The sequence below is a fragment of the Bos indicus x Bos taurus genome, chromosome 16 (genome assembly GCF_003369695.1).
Source record: "Bos indicus x Bos taurus breed Angus x Brahman F1 hybrid chromosome 16, Bos_hybrid_MaternalHap_v2.0, whole genome shotgun sequence".
Lineage (NCBI taxonomy): Eukaryota > Metazoa > Chordata > Mammalia > Artiodactyla > Bovidae > Bos > Bos indicus x Bos taurus.
Window position 1 is genome coordinate 12,184,080 of NC_040091.1, and position 25,002 is coordinate 12,209,081.

Below are 25,002 nucleotides of genomic sequence, written 5' to 3' on the forward strand. Positions count from 1 at the left end.
TAAGTTTTATTTTCTAATTTTATGTTCAAAATACAATTTTGTTTTCTTTGGAATGCACGTTCTACATTGGATCACTTTCTTCTAAAATCCAATATTCCTGATTTATATGAGCTCTCAATCAGTGGCCTAATTTTGAGATGACATCTTTAGGCTCTGATTTCATCAACAGAAAGACCAGTACGACAGGAAGTTGCGCTGACGCTACCACCCTATGTAAACATCCCAGGCATTTTGATTCCGTGTCCGACACTCATTGTTTTTGTTTTCCGTTTCGTCAGAAGGTTGGCCACAGTGCCCAGGAGTGCCTGCACGTGTCTGTAAGCCTTTATGAGCGTTCACGATCCGAAAAAGCATAGGGGCGGGACCTGGATGAACCCTGGACACGGGCAGGTGAGGCATCAGCTGGGACTCCGACAGCGGCCCCCTAGTGGGCGGGACAGGCCGAGACCTAGCACCCGGGCTGCCAGGGGGAGAAAGACCCGGCGGCCGCGGAGAATAGACCGGCGCCTCAAGGGCAGCCCGGAGGGGGCGTGACCGGCTAGCGGGGGCCCGGCCGGCGGGCGGAGGCGGGCTCTTCGAGGGCACGGCGGAGGCGGGGCCGGAAGACAGAGGCGGGGCTGGGAAGAAGGGGGCGGAACCGGGTGAGGAGGCGGGATCGGCGGGTGGAGGCGGGGCTAACTGCAGGGAGCGGGCCGCGGGCGGGTCAGGGCCGGAAGACAGAGGCGGGGCTGGGAGGAAGGGGGCGGAACCAAGTGAAGAGGCGAATTCCGAGGGTGGAGGCGGGGCCGCCTGTGGAGGAGTGGCAGCCAGGCGGGCGGGACCGCGGTTGGAGGAGGAGCAGGCCGGCGGGGCGGGGCCACGGGCGGAGAGGGGGCGTGGCGGGGGCGTGGCGGCGGGGCGTGGGCAGCCGGGTAGGGCGGAGCCGGAGGGCAGGGTCGGGATCTCCCGGGCCGCGGTTGCTGGCCCGTCTGCTCGCTGCGGCCCCGCACTAAGACCATGTACTGGCGCCGCGCAGCGCTGGTGGGGACTCGGCTCATCCCGGTCAGGAGCAGCTCAGCCGGCCGGCTTGAGGGGCCAGCGGGAATTTCGGGCTCCGGGTAAGCGGCTCTGAGAGCAGCACGAGCTGGGCGTGGCTGTGCGGCCTCGCGGGGGTCCGGACCTAGCGGTAGGCTGGGGCGGCTTCTTCCCGGGCGCCCGGTACGCCCCGAGTCGATCGAACCGCTGAGGCGCCTCGGAGGGCGGGAGGCCGGGAAGGGAGCAGGAGAGAAGGTGCCTTAAGTGTTCTTGGCGATTTCGGGACCACGTGATCTTCAGATTGCACAAGCCTAAGTCTTGCTGGCTTGAACCTCCCCTCCTCCTCGGTTAGTAGATACAATACAAGATGCCCTAATAAATTAGTATTTCAAATAAACAGCGAATAATGGTTTGGTTTAAGTATATTCCAGATATTGAACGGAACATACGTAGGCTAAACAGTTATTCGCTGTTTATCTGAAATTCTAATTTAACCGAGCGATCTTTATTCTCATTTGCTAAATCTGGCTCCTGCGACAGGAAGTGGAAGTGGCGCTTTCTACCAAATGGCCAGGTCTTCGAGATAGGACGGTGTCGCCTCTGGCTCGAGCGAGGTCGGTGAATACCCGCGGCCCCGAGGCCTGCGTTGCGAGACTGCCTTCTCCCGCGAGGCCAGTCAGGGCTGTCTTACCAGCTCGCCTATCTGTACATCCATCCCTCTGTCTGGGACGTTATTCCTAACTCCTCAATCTGTTAACTTCTGCCACTTTTGCAAGACTCGAGGAGCCCCTTGATTAACCTCTGCTAAACTAGAAACCCCCTCCAGAAGGTGCCAATCACATAGTGTAACTATTTGACAAGTCCTGGAGGTTCAGTGGTGTTTTTACAGTGATACTATCCCTGCGGCATTTCAGCCCTTTGCCTGCTTAGCACATAGTAGGTGTTCCATAAACGTGGCATGGCTAGTAGCTACTTCATTAATGGAGAAGAGAAACGTGTATTGAACAACTTACTTTTTTTTTTTTTTTTACAACTTACTTTCTTGACTGAAATTGGAGAAAAGTGCCTTCCAGTAGCTTTCTCTTTTCTTTGGCAGGGAAGGTGATGTTTCAGAATACACCTTCCACCTCCTCTTAGTACATAAGGAAATATGGTCTTAGGAAAGTTCTACTAGAATTCCTGCTTCCAGAGTAGATGCAAATAGTAGATGCTTTGGGAATACTAATTAAGTGTTGGAACTGAGATGAAAAGGATGTGTTCTCTTAGTTGATTGATGTGTTGTTCCACCTAAGCTCCTACTTAGGTCCACACCTTCATCCCTTAACCTCAATTTTCTTTCCTGAAAGCTAGATAGTAAAGGACACAGGCCTTTGTGATATTAGTAAACAAATACTTTGACAATGCTATTTTGTACTGATAGCAAGTAAAACTTTTCTCTTTCATATGTTTGGATATATATTTGCATATTGGGTTGCTCTGAATGGATCTTATCTGATATATTGTCCTTAATGTTTAACTGCACTGCTCTTTAAAATTCATTTTAGGATGGGGAACAGCACATCATCATCTTTGGGAAATGCAGCAACTGCTCCCGTGAATCAGATCCAAGTGAGTGATGGGGGACATGTGGGAAAAAACTTTCCTTGGTGGAAATAGAATTGTCGTACATATTTAATATGCTTATCTAAACTTGACATAGTCTAGTAAATTAATTACTAAGTTAATATATTTTTAAATCTGCTATCAAAATCATGCATGATACAAAGAAGTTCTGGATCATTTTCTTAGTCAGAATTTATGAGATTTATTCTTTTTTTGGCCGTGCCAAATTGCTTGTGGGATTTTAGTTCCCCGACCTGGGATCGAAAGTGTGCCCTCTGCAGTGGAAGCACAGAATCCTAACCACTGAACTGCCAGGGAAGTCCCTATGAGATTTATTCTTAATAGTGCCTTCGCTCCTCTAAATTGGGTCTATGAGGTTGACTGCTCTTTCCGTCTCCCCCACCTCAGGTTTCCTGTTGTTACCAGTCAGGGTGCCTTAGCCAGGCATACTGTTCATTTCTGCCCCGAGAAGCTGTTTTTCTAAAACATAGAACCTAGTTTGCAGTAGTTACTCTATGACCAGTCCTCTCAAGGATACTGTGCACTGCTGTGTTTTCTTGTCTTTCTCTTGCTTGAACTGCAAAGCCTAGTTAAATCTGCCTCAGAAAATTCCTCTTGTGTATATGTTTTTCTACCCTTATAGCCTACAGGATATTGGAGAAGGCAGTGGCACCCCACTCCAGCACTCTTGCCTGGAAAATCCCATGGACGGAGGAGCCTGGTAGGCTGCAGTCCATGGTGTCGCTAAGAGTTGGACACGACTGAGCCACTTCCCTTTCACTTTTCACTTTCATGCATTGGAGAAGGAAATGGCAACCCACTCCAGTGTTCTTGCCTGGAGAATCCCAGGGACCGGGGAGCCTGATGGGCTGCCGTCTATGGGATCGCAAAGTCGGACGAGACTGAAAGTGACTTAGTAGCAGCAGCAGCAGCCTACAGGACATACGTATTTCTCTGTTCCTCACCACCAAACACCACTACACACAAACATTTCTGCCTTTAGTTTATTTGACTACAAAAGTATTGACTCACAGCTGCTGAATATAACAATAATGTTGGAGACCTGTTGTGAGGGATTGCTTCTTTAAAATAAGAATAGGAAACCATGAGGAACTTCCCTGGCAGTTTGGTGGTTAAGATTCCATGCTTCCACTGCAGGGGGCATAGGTTCAACCTCTGGTCATGGAATTTGGCCTCACAATTTGGCCAAAAACAAACAAACGAAAAGAATATGAAACCATGAAATATTTAGCAAGGACAGGGTTGAGAAAATGTAAGAAGGAAGGTTCAAGAAACTGTGACACTGTCATCCTGAGTTTCTGCTCAGTTTGCAATCTCTCAGTTCAGTTGCTCAGCTGTGTCCGACTCTTTGCAACTTCATGGATTGCAGCATGCCAGGCCTCCCTGTCCATAACCAACTCCCAGAGTTTGCTCAAACTCATGTCCATTGAGTCGGTGATGCCATCCAGCCATCTCATCCTCTGTCGTCCCCTTCTCCCTTTCCCAGCCTTCAATCTTTCCCAGCATCAGGGTCTTTTCAAATGAGTCAGTTCTTTGAATCAGCTGGCCAAAGTATTGGAGTTTCAGCTTCAGCATCAGTCCTTCCAATGAATATTTAGGACTGATTTCCTTTAGGATAGACTGGGTAGATCTCCTTGCAGTCCAAGGGACTCTCAAGAGTCTTCTCCAACACCACAGTTCAAAAGCATCCATTCTTCGGTGCTCAGCTTTCTTTATTGTCCAACTCTCACATCCATATATGACTACTGGAAAAATCATAGTGTTGACTAGATGGACCTTTGTTGACAAAGTAATGTCTCTGCTTTTTAATATGCTATCTAGGTTAGTCATAACTTTTCTTCCGAGGAGTAAGCATCTTTTAATTTCATGGCTGCAGTCACCATCTGCAGTGATTTTGGAGCCCCAAAAAATAAGGTCTCACACTGTTTCCATTGTTTCCCCATCTATTTGCCATGAAGTGATGAGACCAGATACCATGATCTTCGTTTTCTGAATGTTGAGTTTTAAGCCAACTTTTTCACCCTCCTCTTTCACTTTCATCAAGAGGTTCTTTAGATCTTTTACACTTTTGCCATAAGGGTGGTGTCATCTGCATATCTGAGGTTATTGATATTTCTCCCGACAATCTTGATTCCAGCTTGTGCTTCATCCAGCCCAGTGTTTCTCATGATGTACTCTGCATATAAATTAGATAAGCAGGGTGACAATATATAGCCTTGACGTACTCCTTTTCCTATTTGGAACCAGTCTGTTGTTTCATGTCTAGTTCTAACTGTTCCTTCTTGACCTGCATACAGATATCTCAAGAGTCAGGTCAGGTGGTCTGGTATTCCCATCTCTTGAAGAATTTTCCACAGTTTGTTGTGACCCACACAGTCAAAGGCTTTGGTGGAGTCAATAAAGCAGAAGTTGATGTTTTTCTGGATCTCTGCTTTTTCTATGATCCAACAGATGTTGGCAATTTGATATCTGGTTCCTCTGACTTTTCTAAATCCATCTTGAACATCAGGAAGTTCACGGTTCACATACTGTTGAAGCCTGGCTTGGAGAATTTGAGCATTACTTTGCTAGCATGTGAGATGAGTGCAATTGTGTGGTAGTTTGAGCATTCTTTGGCATTGCCTTTCTTTGGGATTGGAATGAAAAGTGACCTTTTCCAGTCCTATGGCCACTGCCGAGTTTTCCAAATTTGCTGACATATTGAGTGCAGCACTTTCACAGCATCATCTTATAGGATTTGAAATAGCTCAACTGGAATTCCATCACCTCCACTAGCTTTGTTCGTAGTGATGCTTCCTAAGGCCCACTTGACTTTGCATTCTAGGATGTCTGGCTCTAGGTGAGTCATCACACCATTGTGGTAATCTGGGTCATGAAGATCTTTTTTGTATAGTTCTGTGTATTCTTGCCACCTCTTCTTAATATCTTCTGCTTCTGTTAGGTCCATACCATTTCTGTCCTTTATTGTGCCCATCTTTGCATGAAACGTTCTCTTGGTATCTCTAATTTTCTTGAAGAGATCTCTAGTCTTTCCCATTCTGTTGTTTTCCTCTATTTCTTTGCATTGATCACCGAGGAATCTCTACATCACTATTTGTCAGGGCTTCCCTGGTGGTTCAGATGGTAAAGAATCTGCCTATGATGCAGGAGACCTAGGTTCAATTCCTGGGTCAGGAAGATCCTTTGGAGAAGGGAATGGCTACCCACTCCAGTATTCTTGCCTGGAGAATCCCATGGACAGTGGAGCCTGGTGGGCTACAGTCCATGGGGTCTCAAAGAGTCACATGCAACTGAATGACTTTCACTTTACTATGTTTCAGCCACCAGGGTGCTCCTCTCTCTCTAAATTTATGGTCTCAGTGTGTCTCTAACCTGAGGCAGCACAGTGAGGAAGGAGCACTGGCCTTGGTTTTGGGACAGGGTGGGTTGAATCCCACCCAGTGCTGTGAACTCCTCAACCTCAGTTTTCTTACATGTAAAATGGATTCAGTAGTACATCTCTGGCTTGTCTAGCTCTCCCTGAGATAGACTTTTGTAGTAAATATTGAGAGTGAGCAGAAGAGAAGCATGGAAATAGATTTGCAGACACATAGACTCTTGAGAGTCCCTTGGACAGCTAGGAGATCCAACCAGTCAGCCCTAAAGGAAATCAACCCTGAATATTCATTGGAAGGGCTGATGCTGAAGCTGAAGCTCCCATACTTTGACCACCTGATGTGAAGAGCCGACTCATTAGAAAAGACCTTGATGCTGGGAAAGATTGAGGGCAGGAGAGAAGGGGATGACAGAGGATGAGATGGTTGGATGGCATCACCAACTCAGTGGAGATGAATTTGAGCCAACTGTGGGAAATAGTGAAGGAAAGGGACACCTGGTGTGCTGCAGTCCATGGGGTCGGAAGAGTTGAACATGACTTAGTGACTGAACAACTGAACAGACACTGACTTGGAACCCTTCTGACCCCTGAGGGTAGATGTAACTTCTGAACCACTTTGTCCTACTCTCTGATTTTTGACCTTTATCTTGAAGGTGCTGCTTATGACTCGCACTAGGACAACCTAGCAGATGCTTGGGTGCTAGATCTGTCCATTCAGAAATTCCCAAAGGACCTGGGCATTGACATGCACAGAGCTCAACAAACCTCATCCGTGAAGTTGTGACACAGATGCACAGCGAAGCCTCGGGGTCTTTGTGACAAAGGCAGGCAGGATAGCTTCCAAGGCTAATATAGCTTCCAGGCTGATGTTAGAATTGTCGGGAATGTTTTTCAGAAATAGTTTCTGACCTCTGCCTCAAACCCACTGAGTCAGCATCTCTGGAAGTAGCTTTTCCAGGAACAATGAATGCTGGGGAATATCTTTTCAAAACAGTGATGACAGTTGTTTTTTTTACTATAAAGATATAAAAGGAAGGAGTGGAAGTTGAAGGGAAAAACTACTGTTTATACCTGGATCCTTGAAAGCCTTACATTTTGAAGAGAATTCATACATCATTGGGGCTTCAGGTGTCACTAGTGGTAAAAACCTGCTTGCCAGTGCAGGAAATGTAAGAGACATGGGTTTGATCCCTGGGTCAGGAAGATCCCCTGGAGAAGGGCATGGCAACCCACTCTAGTATCCCACGGACAGAGCAGCCTGGCAGGTTACAGTCCAAAGGTTTGCAAAGAGTCAGACATAACTGAAGCGACTGAGCATGCATGTATACGTCATTTTTCACCATTGAACATTAAGGAAGTGGGTCGATCATTTTGTAAAATATAAAAATACCAAATTACCATGCTATACATCTGAAACTAATATAATAATGTAAGTCAGTTATATTTCAATGTAAAAAAAAAAAAGCAAAGAAGGGAATTCTCCAGTGGTCCAGTGGTTAGGACTTCAGGCTTCCACTGCCAGGGACATGGGTTCAATCCTGGTTGGGGAGCTAAGACCCCATAAGCTGTGTGGTTCAGCCAGGAAAAAAAAAAAAAAATCAAAGAATGGTTAAGATGGTAAAAAAAAAAAAAAAATTTTTTTAAAAGACAGTTAAGTAAGGAGTTAACTCCTGAACACCTTCTGAATATTCGAGACGTAGTATGACAGGAGATTAAGTACCTGGGCTGTGGACTCAGACTTGCGAGGGTTCAAATCCCAGCTCACCCACTTATGAACTGAGGACCAGGGGTAAGTTATTTACCCTCCTCTCTGCCTCAGTTTCATCATGTATGAAGTGGAGGCGATGATAAAGACCTATCTCAGTGCCGGGGACCAGCCCCAGCTGATCCAGGGTATTCGAAGCGGGGACGGCGTCGGCGACCTATTTATTTAAATATTTTATCAAAGATATAAAGAGTAATAAAATGAGGATAGCTCAGCAGGAAAATTCAGCGGAGAAAAGAGGCTGAGTAGCTTGGTTTACGCGGGAGACCAATAAAACTTCAAGACAAGAAGTTTGCACCACTTACGTAGGCTGCAGGTGTCCTTCTGTTCTCTCGAAGGAGAGGAGACACTGAGGCCTCCCCCGTCGGATCTTAGAAGCCCAGGCATAATTAGTAAGCATGGTGGGTTCCGCGCTCCAGATGGAGACTCAGCCAGAATTTGGGAGAGACAGCAACATGGGGAGACCAAGTTTCAGTGAACAAGGCCCGCACTTTATTTTCCAAAGTAGTTTTTATACCTTACGTTGTGCATAGAGGATAATGGGGGAAGGGGTGGAGTCATGCAAGGACAGCAGTTCCTGGTCCTAATCAAAGCCAGGCTTTCAAACTTATCATATGCAAAAGTTCAGGTGAATTACATCAGCTTCTGGCCAGGAGGCCTGTTAACATTTTAAGAAACTTATCTTTCTCTAAAGGTGATTATTCCAAAGTCAGGCACCAGCCTCCAAAAAAGCATTGGACAAAGCTGCATTCCTATAGGGCAAAGGTGAGGTGGGCTCAATCAAGAAAAGAATTAACTCAAGGGTCCAAGGTTACAAACATTGAGGCTACTACTTACATTTCTATACACCCATTATATCAGTCAATACACTGCCAAGGACACAGTAGGTAAGGAGTATGGAGACTTAGCAGCAAACATTGGCCCAATAAGTGAAAAACCCTTCACCAATACAATTTCTAATCAATCTTTTAACTACTCAAAGGAATCTGTGTTTAGACAGTTTAGAACATCTCCTACCTCTCACAGTTGCGAGGCTCTGAACAATCACATGTGGCCGGAAAAACCTATTCAGGCAGGCTAGAGGCTTTCCAAAGGAGTTTGTAGGTTAAACACTGTCACACCCAGGAATTATTAACTGGAACTGTAAGCTAACTCTTTTTTCAGAGAGGTAGTGGGGGACAGCCCCCCGTAAAGTCAGAGGTGTAGGTGAAAGCACAAAGCAGAAAGTAGGCAGACTCTGGTTTTGGGGGTAGATGCTCAAGAATTTCCAGGGAGACTCCTGAGGCTTGATCCCGCCTTTGCGTATGCCAAGCCTCCTTCCTCATGACCTTTGCCACGGGCGGAGCTCGCTCCCCACATCTCAGGACTATAGTGAGGTTTAAGTGAACTAGTGAAGGTAAAGTGTTGAGGATCGTGTTGGCACACAGAAGTGTCTGCTGTCTCTGAATTGGCTGTGATTATCTGCGTTATTACTCTGTGCCAACACTTTGTACCCATCACATCCCTTTTCCCTAATAATGTTCCTTTGTCCTCAGTCTACAAATGAGAATTAGATGACATAGGCTGAGTCTGAGCCCTAAATTGTGAGGCTCCAAAATCCATACCCTTCCTACTATATCATGTATCTCCTGTATCATGATTCCTTTCTGAGAGGTAATGTCTAGAGTTAAATTGATCTTTTTGTTTTACTGCAGGAGACCATTTCTAATAATTGTGTGGTGATTTTCTCCAAGACATCCTGTTCTTACTGTACGATGGCAAAAAACCTTTTCCATGACATGAATGTTAACTATAAAGTGGTGGAACTGGACATGCTTGAATATGGAAGTCAGTTTCAAGATGCTCTTCACAAAATGACTGGCGAAAGAACCGTGAGTCCGTTCCCCGTGGTGCTTTGCCCAAGTGGGTGGTGAGCTGGGTCACCTTGGGCCTGTGTCCTTGTGTAGGGAAAAGTGAGCCAGACATACTCTGAGAACCTGAACTGATAAAGAAATGGCGGATCTTGGAACAGATTCATAGACCAGGAAACAACAGAGTTCTATTTTTTAAAAATTTTTACCGTGTGTGTGTGAGTGTGTGAAATGGGTGGGGTGATGGTGTTGGCATGAGTGGTGGTTTTTTTTTTTTTTTTAATGAGTGGTGGTCTATAAATGGTTGACATCCTCCTGGGACTTTTTCAAGATGAAAGAATTCTTCTTTCCTCACTTGAACAGTGCAGATCAAGGGTGCTTCATTTTCTGTACTAATAACAGTGCTTTTGGGCTCCATGTTTTTAGATTCTTGAAATCTGAGGATTTTCCCATAATATGCGTTATGGAAAAAATAGAGGAAATTCCATGGTTGTCCAGTGGTCAGGACTCTGAGCTTCCACTGTAGGGGGCTCAGTCCCTGGCCAGGCAGAATTAAGATCCTGCATGCTGCATGGTGTGGCAAAAAAAAAAAAATAAAACAAAACCAAAGGAACAAAAAAGAAAAATAATGGCAACATTATTTTTCCTTCCTGTTTATATGTGCCATTTTCCTTCCTATTTATATGTGCCTGTTAAGGAGTTGATAATGTACTCTTCCCCTTTAGTAAACAATGGTAAGAAAGAACCACTTAAACATTATTAATCATTAGAGATTGCTAATTGCTTTATTTTGCCTTTTATATGTCAAAGCGATGAGGAGAAAGGGATTGAGAGTCAGTTTGTCCTGGGTTTAAACCCCAGTTCTGTCACTTACTTCATGATCTTGGGCAAGTTCCTGTGCCTCCTTTGCCTCCAGAATAAGACTAAAAAATAGTACCCACCTGAAAGGCGGTTGTTTAGACGCTGTCTGACTTCTTTGTGAGCCCATGGGCTGTGGCCAGGATTTTCCAGGCAAGAATACTGGAGTGGGTTGCCATTTCCTTCTCCAGGGGATCTTCCCGACCCAGGAATTGAGCCTGTCTCCTGTATCGGCAGATGGATTCTTTACCACTGAGCTAACCAGGGAAGCCCCATCTAAAGGGTTGGAGAGTTGAAATAGGTAATTATCAAAGAGCTTTTATATGGTGCTTTGCCCATAAAAGCACCCAGAGTAGCATGTATTAGGATCCTGTGAATGGCTTTATACTTCTGACACCCAGGGTGCTATCTAAACTTTTGTTTATCCAACAGGTACCACGAATATTTGTCAATGGAACTTTTATTGGAGGCGCAACTGACACTCATAGGCTTCACAAAGAAGGGAAATTGCTTCCACTGGTTCACCAGTGTCATTTAAAAAACAGTAAGAGGGAAGAACTTTAGTGATGTAAGTGCATATAACTTTGCTAGTCATATGTCACTATATATTTAGAATGATATTGCCTGATAATGCCTTTTAAATATTTGAAGGTGTTTTAAATATATGAATTATCTTCATGAAAAGGTTGTAAAAATAATGAACAATAAATCACTGTGGAAACATCTTATTTGCCAGTTCTTCAGTAAAAAAGATATTTAAAACTGAAGGAGCAGGTAATAGGTGACAACCTGGACAGACAGGCATCTGAAGTGAGTGCTGTAAGGGACAGTCCTGTGGGACTAAGCAGCTGCCCAGGTGACATGCCAGTCCCAGACGACCAAGAACTTTAGTCTGATTATGCAGGGACTTGTTACCAAGTGGAGGATTAACAGAAAGACATTTGGATGGGGGGACATAAGTTTTCAGTAGAAAAAAGCATAATTGTTACTGGGAATGAGGGTTTCAACATAAATTTTGGGGAGACACATTCAGTCCATAACACGGTAAATTACAGCTGGATAAAAGTCTTAATATAAATCTAAGGCAAAACTAGGTTTTGGCAGCTGAACTTTCTTTCCAGAATCATAGGTTAGAAAGAAAATGGTGATCTGTTTAAGAAAAAGTATGATCTTTTTTTTTTGGTCTTTGATTTTTAATGTTAATATCTGAAAGACAAACTTTAAAAAAAAAACAGGCCATTTTTCCCCCCTCACTTTTACCACTAATCAACTTAGACATGAATTGCCAAAATATTTAATTGGGAAGCTGAAAAGCTGCTGGGAAAAACGGGATTTTTAAAATATATTTAAGTTTCTTTGTTTACTAATACTAAAAAAAAAAATACTATTTGAACAATTTTTTTTAAAGGCAAGTTTCCTAATTCAGGTTTAAAATATAGTTTTGCTCATCTGTGAGGAAATATTTACAGTTGACCCCTGAACAAGGCAGGGATTGGGGCTCCAAATACCACCTTGAAAATCCAAGTGTAATTTAGAATCAGTCCTCTGCACCCTCAGATTCATCCAGTTACAGACTGTCTACTACTGCAGTATTTATAACTGAAAAAAATCTACACAGTTCAAACCCACGTTCCAAGGGTCAACTGGAGTTTGTGATCTTTCCTTCTCCATACAGCTGTTCACTGCCATCTTTAAATGTAGAACTCTAATATCGAATGAATGTTTATAAAGTTTTGGTGGGTATATTCATATGTAGCTTGTTCTCTTCAATTCCTATGGCTCAGATCTTAGAAATTTTAATATTAAAGTTTGATGGGAATTCAGAGAAATCTCCGTAAATTGGCACTTAAAATATTTTTATTTGCCTAGTTGAGTTTTGGTGTTACCTTTTCCCAAAGGCAACTTTTATTTTCTATTTTTTAAAATTTTGTAATTGAAGTATCGTTGCTTTCCAGTGTTGTGTTAGTTTCAGGTATAAAGCAACGTGATTCAGTTACAGATTAAATACCTATTACATATATATGTGTGTGTATATATATATTTTCAGATTCTTTTCCCTTACAGGTTATTTCACAGTATTTAGTAGTTCCCTGTGCTATACAGTAGGTCTTGTTAGTTAACTATTTTATATATAGTAGTGTGTATATGTTAATCTCAAATTCGTAATTTATCCTTTCCTTCCTCCCAAAGGCAACTTTGAATAATTTTTTTCCCACAAAAGAATCGTTTTAAACTCTTTAAAAAATGTGTATTTTTATTAAATCTAGTTTTGATTCTATAATTAATACCCATTGGAAAAGAATCCTCAAGCACATATTTTAAATAAACATTGAGGCATTTCAAGACCAGTATTAATGATCAAACCTTAATTTCATTTTATTCAACTATTATAAGATTGAATATTCAAATACTGTAAGATTATAAAATGTAAGGCCAGGAGCCTTACATCTTGTAAGCCATGCATGCTAAGTCACTTCAGTCATGTCCCACTCTGTGGCCCTATGGACTGCGGCCTGCCAGGCTTCTCTGCCCATGGAATTCTCCAGGCAAGAATACTGGAGTGGGTTGCCGCGCCTCCTCCAGGGGATCCTCCATCGAACCTGCATCTTATGTCTAACCTGCACTGACAGGCAGGTTCTTTACCACTAGTGCCACCTAGAAGCTTCTTACAAGGCATATAATAATAACCTTAAAATTCTTCTGTCAAGAAATAAAAAGACAAATACTTGATGTGCATAGAGTTTATTTGGTACCTCTATCAAATTCTACAATAATACAAGTGACTAGAAACAGTTCACATTGTGCCCACCTGCACTCGATGTCTAAAATGATCTATCCAGTATGGGTTTTGCAGGGCTAGACAGGAGAGTCCAGATTTCACAGTATTGGTGGAAACTATTTTGTCATGAAACAGATTTCATACATTAGTGTTTCATCCATTTTTCTATCAGAAAACAGCAGAATTACATTGTTAGATGTGTTATTTACAGTGATAACTTGGAAGACTCAACAGAGTATCAGTGAGTTTATCAACTGATCTAGGAAACCCCCGCCCCTCCTTCAGGGTCCTTTTCCTTTGAAATGGAATGTGTTATAAATCAGACTTTATATACTTTGAAGCACCAGCTTGACAATTTAAAGTTTTCTCTCATTTTTATAAAATATTCCTGCTTTAAAAGGCAAAGTGAATGTAAAAATGTGAATGTAATTAAACATCACTGGCCTGGATACTTCTTATTGCAACTGTTTTACAACTGTATTTACTTCTTTGAATGAATTGCTGGTAGGCTTGAAGGAAAATATTTGCCTTTTGTCTTGAAAAATTCCCTTAAAAAATTAATCATTTTTGGAACTGTACAACTTTATTTTTCACTCAGAGTGTTTAAATATGCAACTTGGTCCTTGGAGATCATGTTACATAGAGTCCAGCTTCTTGGATAATTTGTTATACAAAACAATAAAAAACCTTAAACTATCACAAGGTATTACTGATGTTAACAGTCATGTATGTATAACACATCAGTGTCCTAGGTTATCCTGTTAATGGGTGCTTAAACAACAAATGTACAATCAGATTTTAAAACTTGTTAAATTTCCATTCTTTATGTAAAAGAGAAAGCTCTAAAAGAACCTTCAAGTTCTATACTTCAGAAATACTGACACTATTAAGGCATTACTTAATGAACAGACCCTAAGCAAAGTATGTATGCCTGTGTTAGAGAGCTAGTCATATTTTAAGGCAGTCAGAAGGTTCATTTTTTTCACTTTAAGGCTCTTATATACTTCAATTTTATTCTATGCAGGCATTAGTCTGTATAGTTTAAATACTGAGTGGTCAAATATAGAAATCAAAGCCTTTATATAAAGAAAATGGAGATTTTATAACTAGATTATAACAGTTCTTCCTCAGCCAATTTTTTTTAAAGCTGATTTCATATATCTCATCCCTTAGGAGAATTTCTTCATTATCAGAAGCTGACAATAAAAGGAGGAAAATATAATTTAGATGCATTACAAGCTATGTCTAGTCACACCATACCAAATTACATGCAGTCCATCTTTAGTAGTGCAACAAAAATATTTTTTCTTGGTTACTGTTCATTAATTATATAGTATCTTTGATTTGGCTGTGTATGGATTCTAAACAGTTTGCATTACAAATAAAGCTTATTAAGTAATTTAAACAGAGGCTTCGATACAATGATTGTATTGATATAATGTTCATCAATTATGTGGTAACGATACATAAAATAGCAAGGCTTTAACCCCATTTACTACCCTTAACAATCCAAGTGTTCATTAAGTGAAAAGTACCTAACTTACTATTTCTTTTGTTCATGTAGAGATTCTGATAGCTTCTAAAAGCAGAAAAACTTAAATATATTTGAAAATGGAATATTTTCACTTCTGTTTGTAAAATTACTATAACATGGCAGTACTAAATTAAATAGAAGCAAACGGAAAAATTTTCTTAGGCTCAGAAATACCTTTTATATGTTTTCATTATATTTACAAAATTAATTCTCACTGAAAATAATCACATTAATTTCAGTCATAGAATTCTGCAACATATCTCCTAAATTTAAGTTTCTTTTTACTGATTTCCTATATAGTTTGGTATTTTCAGAGTTTAGGAAAATGTGTCATTTGTTATCATTTCTATTCAAACTGTAAGTTTAACTACATTATTAGTTTTCTTTTTTTTAATTATTAGTTTTCTGTATGAAAAATACTACCATAGGATTAATTTTTAAATTAACGTCATAATAATTTTTCAAAAGTAAATAAAACACTTACTAAGTAAAAAAATGTTCAATGTGGATACAAGTCTTATTTATAAGACCTTTTATATTACAAGCCATGTATATAGAAGCATAGTCAAGTACTTGGTAGACCAAAGATTTTGTGGGTAGTCTTTATAATTATGGAAATATGAGCACTGAGATGTGCTACTTTCTGAGAGTATTCAGTTATTTATTTTTCAAAGAGTGCTTTTTCTAAGAGCCAGGTAAACTTATAATTGCAAACAAAGGCTGAGTAACTAACCCTACTCAAAAGGCCACAAAATTTCTGCGTACAGCTTATATAAAAGGTATACAAGTTAACTTGATTGGGAAGAGAATTTATCAATTTGATTATTGTTCCAGGAGACCTGCCTGTTATTAATTTGAAAAAAAATGTGCCCTTAACTCTATGTGGAACAAAAGGCAATCTGCAAAAGATGTATCCCAAACCTAAATACAGGTGACTTTCTTGTCATTCACTTTATTACTCAGGTAGAGCAGGAGTAGAAAAACAAAAAACCAAAATGTCAGAAGAAAGGAATTTTAAAAGAAAAAAAAGGTATAGAAGTAATCTTTCAACAAATAAGGGACTAGGGAGCAGGTATATGGGATATACTAGATTAAATGCATACAGTAAGTACACCTAATTAACTAGCTCGACTTACCTTTTCTCCTAATTCTCCCTTGAGCATGTTTCCATTGCAGCTATCTGACATTTCTCTAGAGGGGTTTATCGCCTTAACAAATCACCCAGGTCTATGGTAGACAAGACTAGAATTTTTCATTTTTGATTACTTACTGTAAGGGCCTTATTGAGAAATGTGTGGGTGCCTTTAAGTCATATTAAAATAAGTCCAATAAGTGATCACAATCATTTTCCTTTATCGTTTAGATGTAGCTTTATTGTGCTTCTAAAGATGTTTCTCACTTAACTGTCAGATCCTCACATTTATTCAGAAATCCTGTCTTAAATTTCCCAAATAACTGTAAATTGCTTTGCAGAAAAAAAGCCTGATTAACTGATATTCTATCATTTATAGATTTACCTATTATTTAAAAGGTAAGCAAATGTTTGTCAGACCATCTTCTTATTTAGAGTATGAGTTTGTTTTTTAATGGGATCTTAGGTTTGGAATATATTACTTCTTTCTCTTATCAGAGAATGATGACATTTCCCATTCAGAACAGCAGTGTTTTAAAAAATTACTCAGCTTAATGAGCTGTTATTCTAAAACATTTTGTTTTTCAAAATATATACCCTATTAAAGATTTTAATTTTAAAGAAGTTCTAATTTGTATTGCAAGCCCTCTTCCCAATTTTGACTTTTATACAGATATAAATTCATTGATTCTTCTATGATCCAAGGATCAGCTATGTTATTTTTTAAGGATAGCACACTTGAATCACACAGGTTAAACTGGTTGTCTCCAGTCACACAGTAAGAGAGTGAAAGAGGCTCCAGGGAGATGATGGTACATCCCATTCATTGAGCATTTTCCTCACCAATATTCCCATAAGATGATCACTAAACTAAACAATACAAGACAGTGTTCCTAAGTGGAAGCTCCTAGAAATTTCAACTAACAAGGAAAGGGCAGGATTATAAGATTAGTTTTTGTTTTTACTAATTACAGCTATGTCCTGAAAATATTCACGTATTTTCTGGGACATAAAGTTTATTTTTCTTAGGGTTGTTTTTTTAAAAGCAACATTTTCCTAATCAGCGGTAATGCTACAAGTAATTCAGAAAATAAAACTTCTTTATTACTTGAGAATATTTTATTCATAATGAGGTAAAAGTTTTTATTTTTTCTATATGACTATGTTATATAGCAACACAGGTTATTAAGATACTAATTGTGCTTGAGGGTCACTATGAACTACAAAAGTATACATGTTCACAATGTCTCTGTTTTTCTACTCCTAAAGCAATCATGTATATACATTAAGTATTTCCTAATACCTAAAAAGATAAAAGTCTATTTTATCCCTTACTCTTGTAAGTAAATGTCTTCCCATCTCTGGGGAAATGAACACTGGAATGAGAATGAGGAGGCCGTTTCTAGACCTAGGGTTCCAATGTCACACTCTCTCGGACCTCAGGTTCCTAGCCTAAGTCAAAAAGTTACCTTTTACATTTCTAAGGTTATTTTCAGCTCTAAAGCTCCATGATTTGAAAATAAAGCTACCTTGTGTGGTGGTCTGTAGTTTTCTTTCTCAAATCTTAACATTTAATAGACTTTTCTATGTGACTTCAAAAAGGTCACAGCTAATCTTACTTCTCTGATGGATTTATTAATATTAGTTCCTGAATATTCTGACTAAATACAATATAGAAACAGTATTTAACCGAAGTAAATAAGCATTTATATTATATTCCACTTAACATTTCTATTAGGAATAAAAAGTTAGATCATGTTATAATTTTTAATTTAAGAAAACCTTGGGTTTATGTAATGAATTCAAGTATGATTACATAATTCTATTAGGTTCTTTAAACTTTAAACTCAATCTGAGCATAATATTTTAATGTATCGAAAGTAGCTACCATTTCAAATCTAATGCCTGACACAGGGTAAAAAAACCAAAGATACCAGAAGCGATGTATTTTGCGGGTGTTGGGTAGTGATGCCACTAGCTTTGTTGACCAAAATTTCAGGTAAATCACAATATTTACAAATTGCTACCAGTTGCCTTGAAGGAATGGCTACATATCAGATAAACCCAGTATAAACATGTCAAGTAAGTTTGAAAGGGACATTTTCTTGTCACTCCCAGAGCCCAAATTTCTCATCAAACAGAAGAATATACAAATTCTAACATTACTTAATCCTTCTGCCCCCTAACATAAAATCTCTAACCCCCAAGCACACAAGTCTGTGATTTACACTTATTGTTTGACTTTTCATAGTGAGAAGGCTTTAAAACTCCCCAGTAAATCTTTAAATACATTTAAAGAACAATACATAAAAACTAAAGTTTTATGTGCACATTATCTTAGACAACCATGATGTAATTATGAGCAAATATATTGGCATTTCAACCGCTTAAAGCTCCTCACACAGAAGGGGTATTTGCTCAAGAAAATAATGCACTGTATAATGAATAGGAAGTTTAATATACACAAATAAGAAAAATTTAATTTCCTATAGACTGGTAAGTGGTAATATGCCACTCAAAAATTGCCTTTCAAACCTGAAAGACCTAGCTTGCTTATTTTTTTATACTATCAAAAAAGAATATTTTGCCACAAATGAATAGTAGACAAAGAGAGGAGGGTGCCAATATGTTTACAATTAGAAATATCTAAAACCCATTTATAGTTAGCTAAAAAAAGTAATTAAAAGTAATTAAAACAATATTAAACAATTTAAAGTAAGATAAAGTAAGGTAAAATATTTTAAGGTATAACTGGATTATGGTTATAGTTGAGATTTTATTTGTCATATTTTTCAGATTGAGAGTAGGGGAAGTTAAATGCTTGAAACATCTTATGTTTTCATTTATGAAAAAATGTGTCCCTACATGTGGCTATGTTGGTATAAGCCACAGGAAACCATCAAGTCATGCCCCTCACAGCAATAAACAAACAAAACAAACCAAAATAGACTTCCTCAGCTGACACAAACTTTAGTATTTCTTCTCAAAGGTTTCCATTATGTTTCTGGTTAATGGTAAACAATCCTGTAAATGTAAATTAACCCTCAGAAACAGAGTATCTTTTCACTGACTGAGAATGCTGCTATTTATGTGATTGGACAAAACTGTTAAAAGCAATTTGTAAAACTCATTCATAAGCAAATGTCTTGGTTGTTGTTTTATCCCCTTGGTACAAAAATTTACAAGGAGTTTCATAATCAATCACAGTACATGGTCCAGTGCATTTCAGAGTATTTGGACATTATCAAAGCTGTCCTTTACCAGTGAAAACATTTAAGAAAACTTCAAGGCATTTCTCAAACAAATGACATGATATAGGACTACTTACACTTTTGGCTCTCACTTCTTTTAAGTACAAATGTGATCATTCACCAAAGCAGAACTGCTGGACTATTTTACAGTGTCTCAACAAGAAGTTCTCTGTTAGGTAGAGGGGGCTACAGTGTATTCTGAAGCTATTTCCCCAAGGCTAGTTTAGTAGAAAGAACTTTGGGCTCATCTTATTGTTCCTTCCTTATTTTTTTGGTAAGGTAACCTTTCCATTATGCACATACTGTACCACTGTCTGACTTTTTTCAGTGGATTAAGATTAGCTGGCAAGTAGCTGTGTATTTTTAGCGAGATCACTGATGGCAGTGGACCTCTTAGGTTGTGCTGGTGCGTATGGTTAAATCATATCTAGTGTGAAACTTCGAATCACATCCAGAGCTCCAGTATCAAAGCCACACATGTCCAACATGCCTCTATCATCTGGGTCTGCAATGGTAAAGCCATTTGATGTCATTCCACAAACAATCAATTTAGCTGGAATATCCATATTCTGTAGGAAAAGATCAAAAACATTAAAAAAAATAGTATGTTAATAAGCAAAAACAAATAACCTCCAAAATGAAAACATTTTAAATTCTATCACAGTTTTTCATTACAAAGCCAATTTGTTTTTCCTCCATAAAATCTGTCAGTCTTCTGGGGCCAGAAGACTTCAGAAGAGAATGTGATCTTTAGAAGTACAGAAAATTAAACATGTGAACAACCTGCCTGAAATTCCCGCTTCTCTGCTGGATGTTATTACTCATTTTATGGACACAAAATACATTCCTGAGCAGCACAGGGATTCTGTACTCATGAAACCTGTCAGAATGTTCAAAGACATCAGACATTTTTACCAGCACATCATACACTGGGGCAGTATGTATGGGTACAAATAAGGAAAACAGTTCCTGGGGTTATCAAGTTCTGTTCTATGACATTGGTATGTATGACATATATAAATGTTATAACTATAATGTCAGTGTAATAACTTGTTCTCTGCAGCTATGATTTAAGGCTAAAATACTTAAGTTTTTGAGAAAGACTAACAATCACTGAGCGTGCACTATGTCAGATACCATGAGCTCTTTAGACAATTGACCTAATGTTAACTGTTATAACGAGGGCTTCCCTGGTGGCTCTGTGGTAAAGAATCCATTTGCCAATGCAGGCGACAAGGGTTCGATCCCTTGGTGGGGAAGATCCTCTGGAGAAGGAAATGGCAACCCACTCCAGTATTCTTGCCTGGAAAATCCCATGGACAGAGGAGTCTAGAGGACGACAGTCCAAGGAATCACACAACTTAGCGACTAAACAATAACAATTGTTGTAACAACCCTAGAAGGTAAGTAGTACTTTTAACCAACATGGTACATACCACAGCAGTGATATACTATTATGACATGTATCAGTTAAATAATTCACTTGGATCCACAGCTAGTATAAAGAGAAAGACCCAGGACTCAGAACCCAGGCTTCTTGATTCTGAGTTCCATTCTCTCACTTGTTGTCTTAAGCACACATGAGAATCCCCAGAAAGGATTGTTAATACACAGTCCCATCCCCAGAGTTCCTGACTCAGCAGGTCTCCCAGGGGCTCCAGGAACATGCATTTCTAACAAGGTCCCAGGTGATGCTAAGAAAAGGTGCAGGTAGGGAAACCACACTTTGAGAGCCACTGCTCTTCATCGAGTTCTAGTTCTACTTCCAGTCACACCTGCCACAGTTCAAAGGCTCCACATTCTCACCTGACTAGCAGATTCCATACTGGACAGTGCAGATACAGAACAATTCCCTCATTTCACAAAGTTCAACTGCAGAGCACTGATGAGAACTCAGAAATACTCATAACACTTAAAGCACACATTATATTATAGCTTTGCTTTACATTTATGTAGTTCTTAGCAAAACTCAGAAATGATGTTGAATCATTAAAAAGTTTGTGGTTAAATTTAAAAAAAATTTTTATTATTACTGAAAATACTGTTTGCAAAGGATATTAAAATGTGTACATCTGGAACTGGTTGAAATAAATTATATATGTGTACTCAGTATTTCCTCACTTCAAGTACTGTTGAGTCCAGAACTAGTGTCGTATATCTTTTACAAACGTACACAACTACCTTCAGTATTATTTTTTTTTAAAATATATTGACTGTTTTAGAAGTGAATCTTGTTTGGGGTGAGAATGAATATTAGAATTTGCTTTACCTTTCGATATTCCCTCAGAGCGATAGCAGGATGGACACTTCCAGCAAAGGTCTCGTTATCAGTGAATACAATGAAGACATCAGCAGCTGTATTTGTCTTTTGAGCCCAGATCATTGGAAGAGAGCAATCAGTTCCACCTGCTGGGATCTAACTCAGAATAAAAACGTGGTCTTAAATGCTCTCATTCCCATACTGAGATGTCCAAAATAATTAAATACTTAAAAATACTATTTTACACGTTATCATCTTGTTTAGCGCCAATGTATATGCTTTCAGAAAGCTTGTAAAGTATATTTTTTACTTTGTGCTCGTAAGAAAAACTGAGATGTAATTTGTTCTCATATATTAATATCAGGTATGACATCAATACAAAGTTATTATAAAATACATGTTAAGTAAACTACATGAAATAGTTTCTTACCTGACTCATAGCCAGTAAAACTTGTTGTAAGGTCATATCTGTAGTCACTGGACATGGTACCATTTCATCTGAAAAAGCAACTATAGAAGAATCTTTCTCTGTTCGTGTGACAACCTGAAAAATTCAATAGTAGGAATTTTCACTACAGGGGAAACAAATAGTCTTTTAAAGTTCATCTTTAAAAGAAAATATGATGATTTATTTCTGAACTTACTGTGTGTGAAAACTATACAGTAACAGTATAGCTTTCAAAGCACTTTCACAAACTCTTACAAAGAAACTAGTTTTAACAACAATCCTTTAAAGCAAATAGAGTATATGTTATTCTTCTTATTTTATTAAATAGGCAATAAACCCACAGAAGAGAAGCTAAGAAGCTCGCTGATGGTTACTCACTACTGAATCAGGCTAGAACCGAAGTCTCCTATCTGTTATTATTAGTCCTTGATCTTTTAACATCTATATTCGTTAATAATTTCTTTAAGCATTATCTATTTCTTTAAAAATATGAGTAACATTTAATATGTTTTTGTAAAATTAAAAGTTCTACTCTGATTTTTCTTTAGACATGCTTTTTCAATATACCTACAATATCGTATATACCTAAGTATTAAAGTATACATAAGTATGTTTTTGTTGTTGTTCAGTCGCTAAGTTGTATCTGACTCTTTGTAACCCCATGGACTGTAGCCTGACAGGCTCCTCTGTCCATGGGATTTCCCAGGAAAGAATACTGGAATATATAAGTATACTCAAATACATATACAATGACTTAAAGCTTTGCTTAAAACAAGTGAAAATATAATTTTTGATCATATCCAACTTTTTGGTTTTGCACCAGATAAATATTTTCAGTATGGCAAAATCCTAAATTGCCTTAGGGGTTCTCACCATGCACATTGCTGCAGCTACTGTGCTTGCGTTGAGTACACTACCCAAAACTCTTTGGTCCATAGAACCACTGACATCAATTGCCAGTAAGAAACGCTTTCCAGTTGGCTCAACTGTCTAAAGAGAACACAAAACAATCATTAAAAGCAATCACAGAAACTGTAAATAAATTAAATTTCTAACATACCATATTTACTTAATTTTCATTCAAAGACTAAGATAAAAGGCTTGATTTTTGATTTACCAATCGACAAATATATAGAAATGCTTAGCTTTAACCAGCGGTAAAACAATGAAAATAAGATGGCCTATTTAATAACTTTAGTAGCTAGTAAAGAAGTTACAGTCTTCCTTTTTTTTTTTTAACTTTTCCTCATGAAGTAAACTGGGAATTTCTAGCAAGGAATTTTTTTTGTAGTAAAATATAAACAACATAAAATTTACTTTCTAATAATTTTTAAGTATATAATTCGGTAGCATTAAATACATTCACAATGTATTTTTTATATATATATATATGTATGTATCGGAGAAGGCAATGGCACCCCACTCCAGTACTCTGGCCTGGAAAATCCCATGGACGGAGGAGCCTGGTAGGCTACAGTCCATGGGGTCGCTGAGTCAGACATGACTGAGTGACTTCCCTTTCACTTTTCACTTTCTTGCATTGGAGAAGGAAATGGCAACCCACTCCAGTGTTCTTGCCTGGAGAATCCCAGGGACCGGGGAGCCTATTGGGCTGCCGTCTATGGGGTCGCACAGAGTCGGACACGACTGAAGCAACTTAGCAGCAGCAGCAGCAGCATATGTATGTATGTATGTATGTATGTATATAACCATCATTACTAATTCCAGAACTTTTCATCCCAACAGAAACCCTGTACCCACTGACAATAACTCCTCATTTTTACCCACCTCTAGCCCTAAGAAACTTCTGTTTTACTTTCTACATCTATGAATTTGTGTATTCTGGAAACCTCATGAGTGGAACCACAGGATACTTATCCTTTCCTGTCTGGCTTGTTTTCACCTAGCATAATGTTTTCAAGGTTCATCCCTGCTGTAGCATCTTTCAAGTTCTACTACTTTGTAAGGCTGAATACTCCATTATATGCATATATCATATTTCATTTGTCCATTCATCTCCTGATGAATACTCAGGTTGTATATCATATTTCACTTGTCCATTCATCTGATGAATACTCAGATTGTTCCCACCTTTTGGCTGCTGTGAATAAACCTTCTATCAACATCTGGGTATGAGTACCTATATGAGTTCCAGTTTTCAATTCTTTTGGGTATATACATAGGAGGTGGTATTTTTGGATGGCCAGAGCCATCCAGCTAGGTGTGAAGTGGCATTTCACTGTGGTTTTGATTTGCATTTGCCTGATGACTAATGTTGAGCATCTTTGCATGTGCTTAACTGGCCATTTGTTTACCTTCCTTGGAGAAATGTCTGTTCAAGTACTCTGCTCATGTCTTGAATTGGGTTGTTTGTATTTTTACTGTTGAGTTGTAGGAGTTTTATATATATACACACACACATACATGTATATAAATATATATATATATATATATATATATATATATATATATATACCCCTGTAAAATAGATGATCTGCAAATATTTTCTCCTTCTCTGCAGATCTTTTCACTCTCTTGACAGTGTCCTTTGATGCACAAAAGGTTTGAGTTTTGATGAAGTCAAAATTTATCTACTTTTCTTTTCCTTTTGTTGTCTGTGCTTTTGATATCACATCTAAGAAGCTACTGCCAAACCCAGGGTCATGAGCTTTTATAATACGTCTTCTTCTAACAGCTGTGTAGTTTTAAGTCTTATCTACAGGTCACTTTGAGTTAATTTTTGTATGTGGTGTAAAGTAATGGTCCAGCTTCACTTTTTTGCATGTGGATATCCAAGCTCCCCAGCACCATTTGTTAAAGACTATGTCTTCTCTCTATTGAATTGTCTTGACACTGTTTATGCCAGTACTACACTGTTTTGATTACTGTAGCTTTGTAGTAACTTTTGAAATCCTAAATTTGGAAGTGTGGGTCTTCCAACTTTGTTTTTTTTTTTCAACATTAGGTTTCCCAATTTGGGTTCCTTTGAGAGTCCATATAAATTTTAGGATGGGGATTTCTGTTTCTGCTAAACATGCCACAGGGATCACACAGAATCTGTAGATTGCTTTGGGTACACCAGCATCTTAACATTATGAAGTCTTCCAAACTA

At 38.9% G+C, this 25,002-nt stretch overlaps 2 protein-coding genes across 5 annotated transcripts in view; one reads left to right on the plus strand and one right to left on the minus strand.

Moving 5' to 3' along the window:
• Positions 1–253: 253 nt before the first annotated feature.
• On the plus strand, positions 254–22,502 carry GLRX2 (glutaredoxin 2). 4 transcript variants are annotated; one of them, XM_027564420.1, is made up of 5 exons: positions 910–1,097; positions 2,559–2,622; positions 9,473–9,649; positions 10,678–10,787; positions 10,919–11,214. In XM_027564420.1, the coding sequence occupies exons 1-4, from the start codon at positions 997–999 to the stop codon at positions 10,780–10,782; spliced, it is 447 nt and encodes a 148-aa protein (XP_027420221.1). In that variant the 5' UTR covers positions 910–996; the 3' UTR covers positions 10,783–10,787; positions 10,919–11,214. The 4 variants fall into 4 exon arrangements, with proteins under 4 accessions (XP_027420222.1, XP_027420221.1, XP_027420219.1 ...); XM_027564418.1 differs by lacking the exon at positions 10,678–10,787 and adding an exon at positions 21,470–21,681 and having other exon boundaries at positions 911–1,097; positions 10,919–11,054; XM_027564419.1 differs by lacking the exon at positions 10,678–10,787 and adding an exon at positions 22,219–22,502 and having other exon boundaries at positions 914–1,097; positions 10,919–11,054.
• The window catches only part of RO60 (Ro60, Y RNA binding protein), a 31,493-nt gene continuing 19,703 nt past the window's right edge, over positions 13,213–25,002 (minus strand). Inside the window, exons 6-9 of the mRNA XM_027564413.1 lie at positions 22,764–22,880; positions 21,873–21,986; positions 21,452–21,598; positions 13,213–19,751 (exon numbers count right to left, since the gene is read on the minus strand). Coding sequence (XP_027420214.1) covers positions 19,599–19,751; positions 21,452–21,598; positions 21,873–21,986; positions 22,764–22,880 — 531 coding nt within the window. The 3' untranslated portion in view covers positions 13,213–19,598. The remainder of the gene's footprint in view (positions 19,752–21,451; positions 21,599–21,872; positions 21,987–22,763; positions 22,881–25,002) is intronic.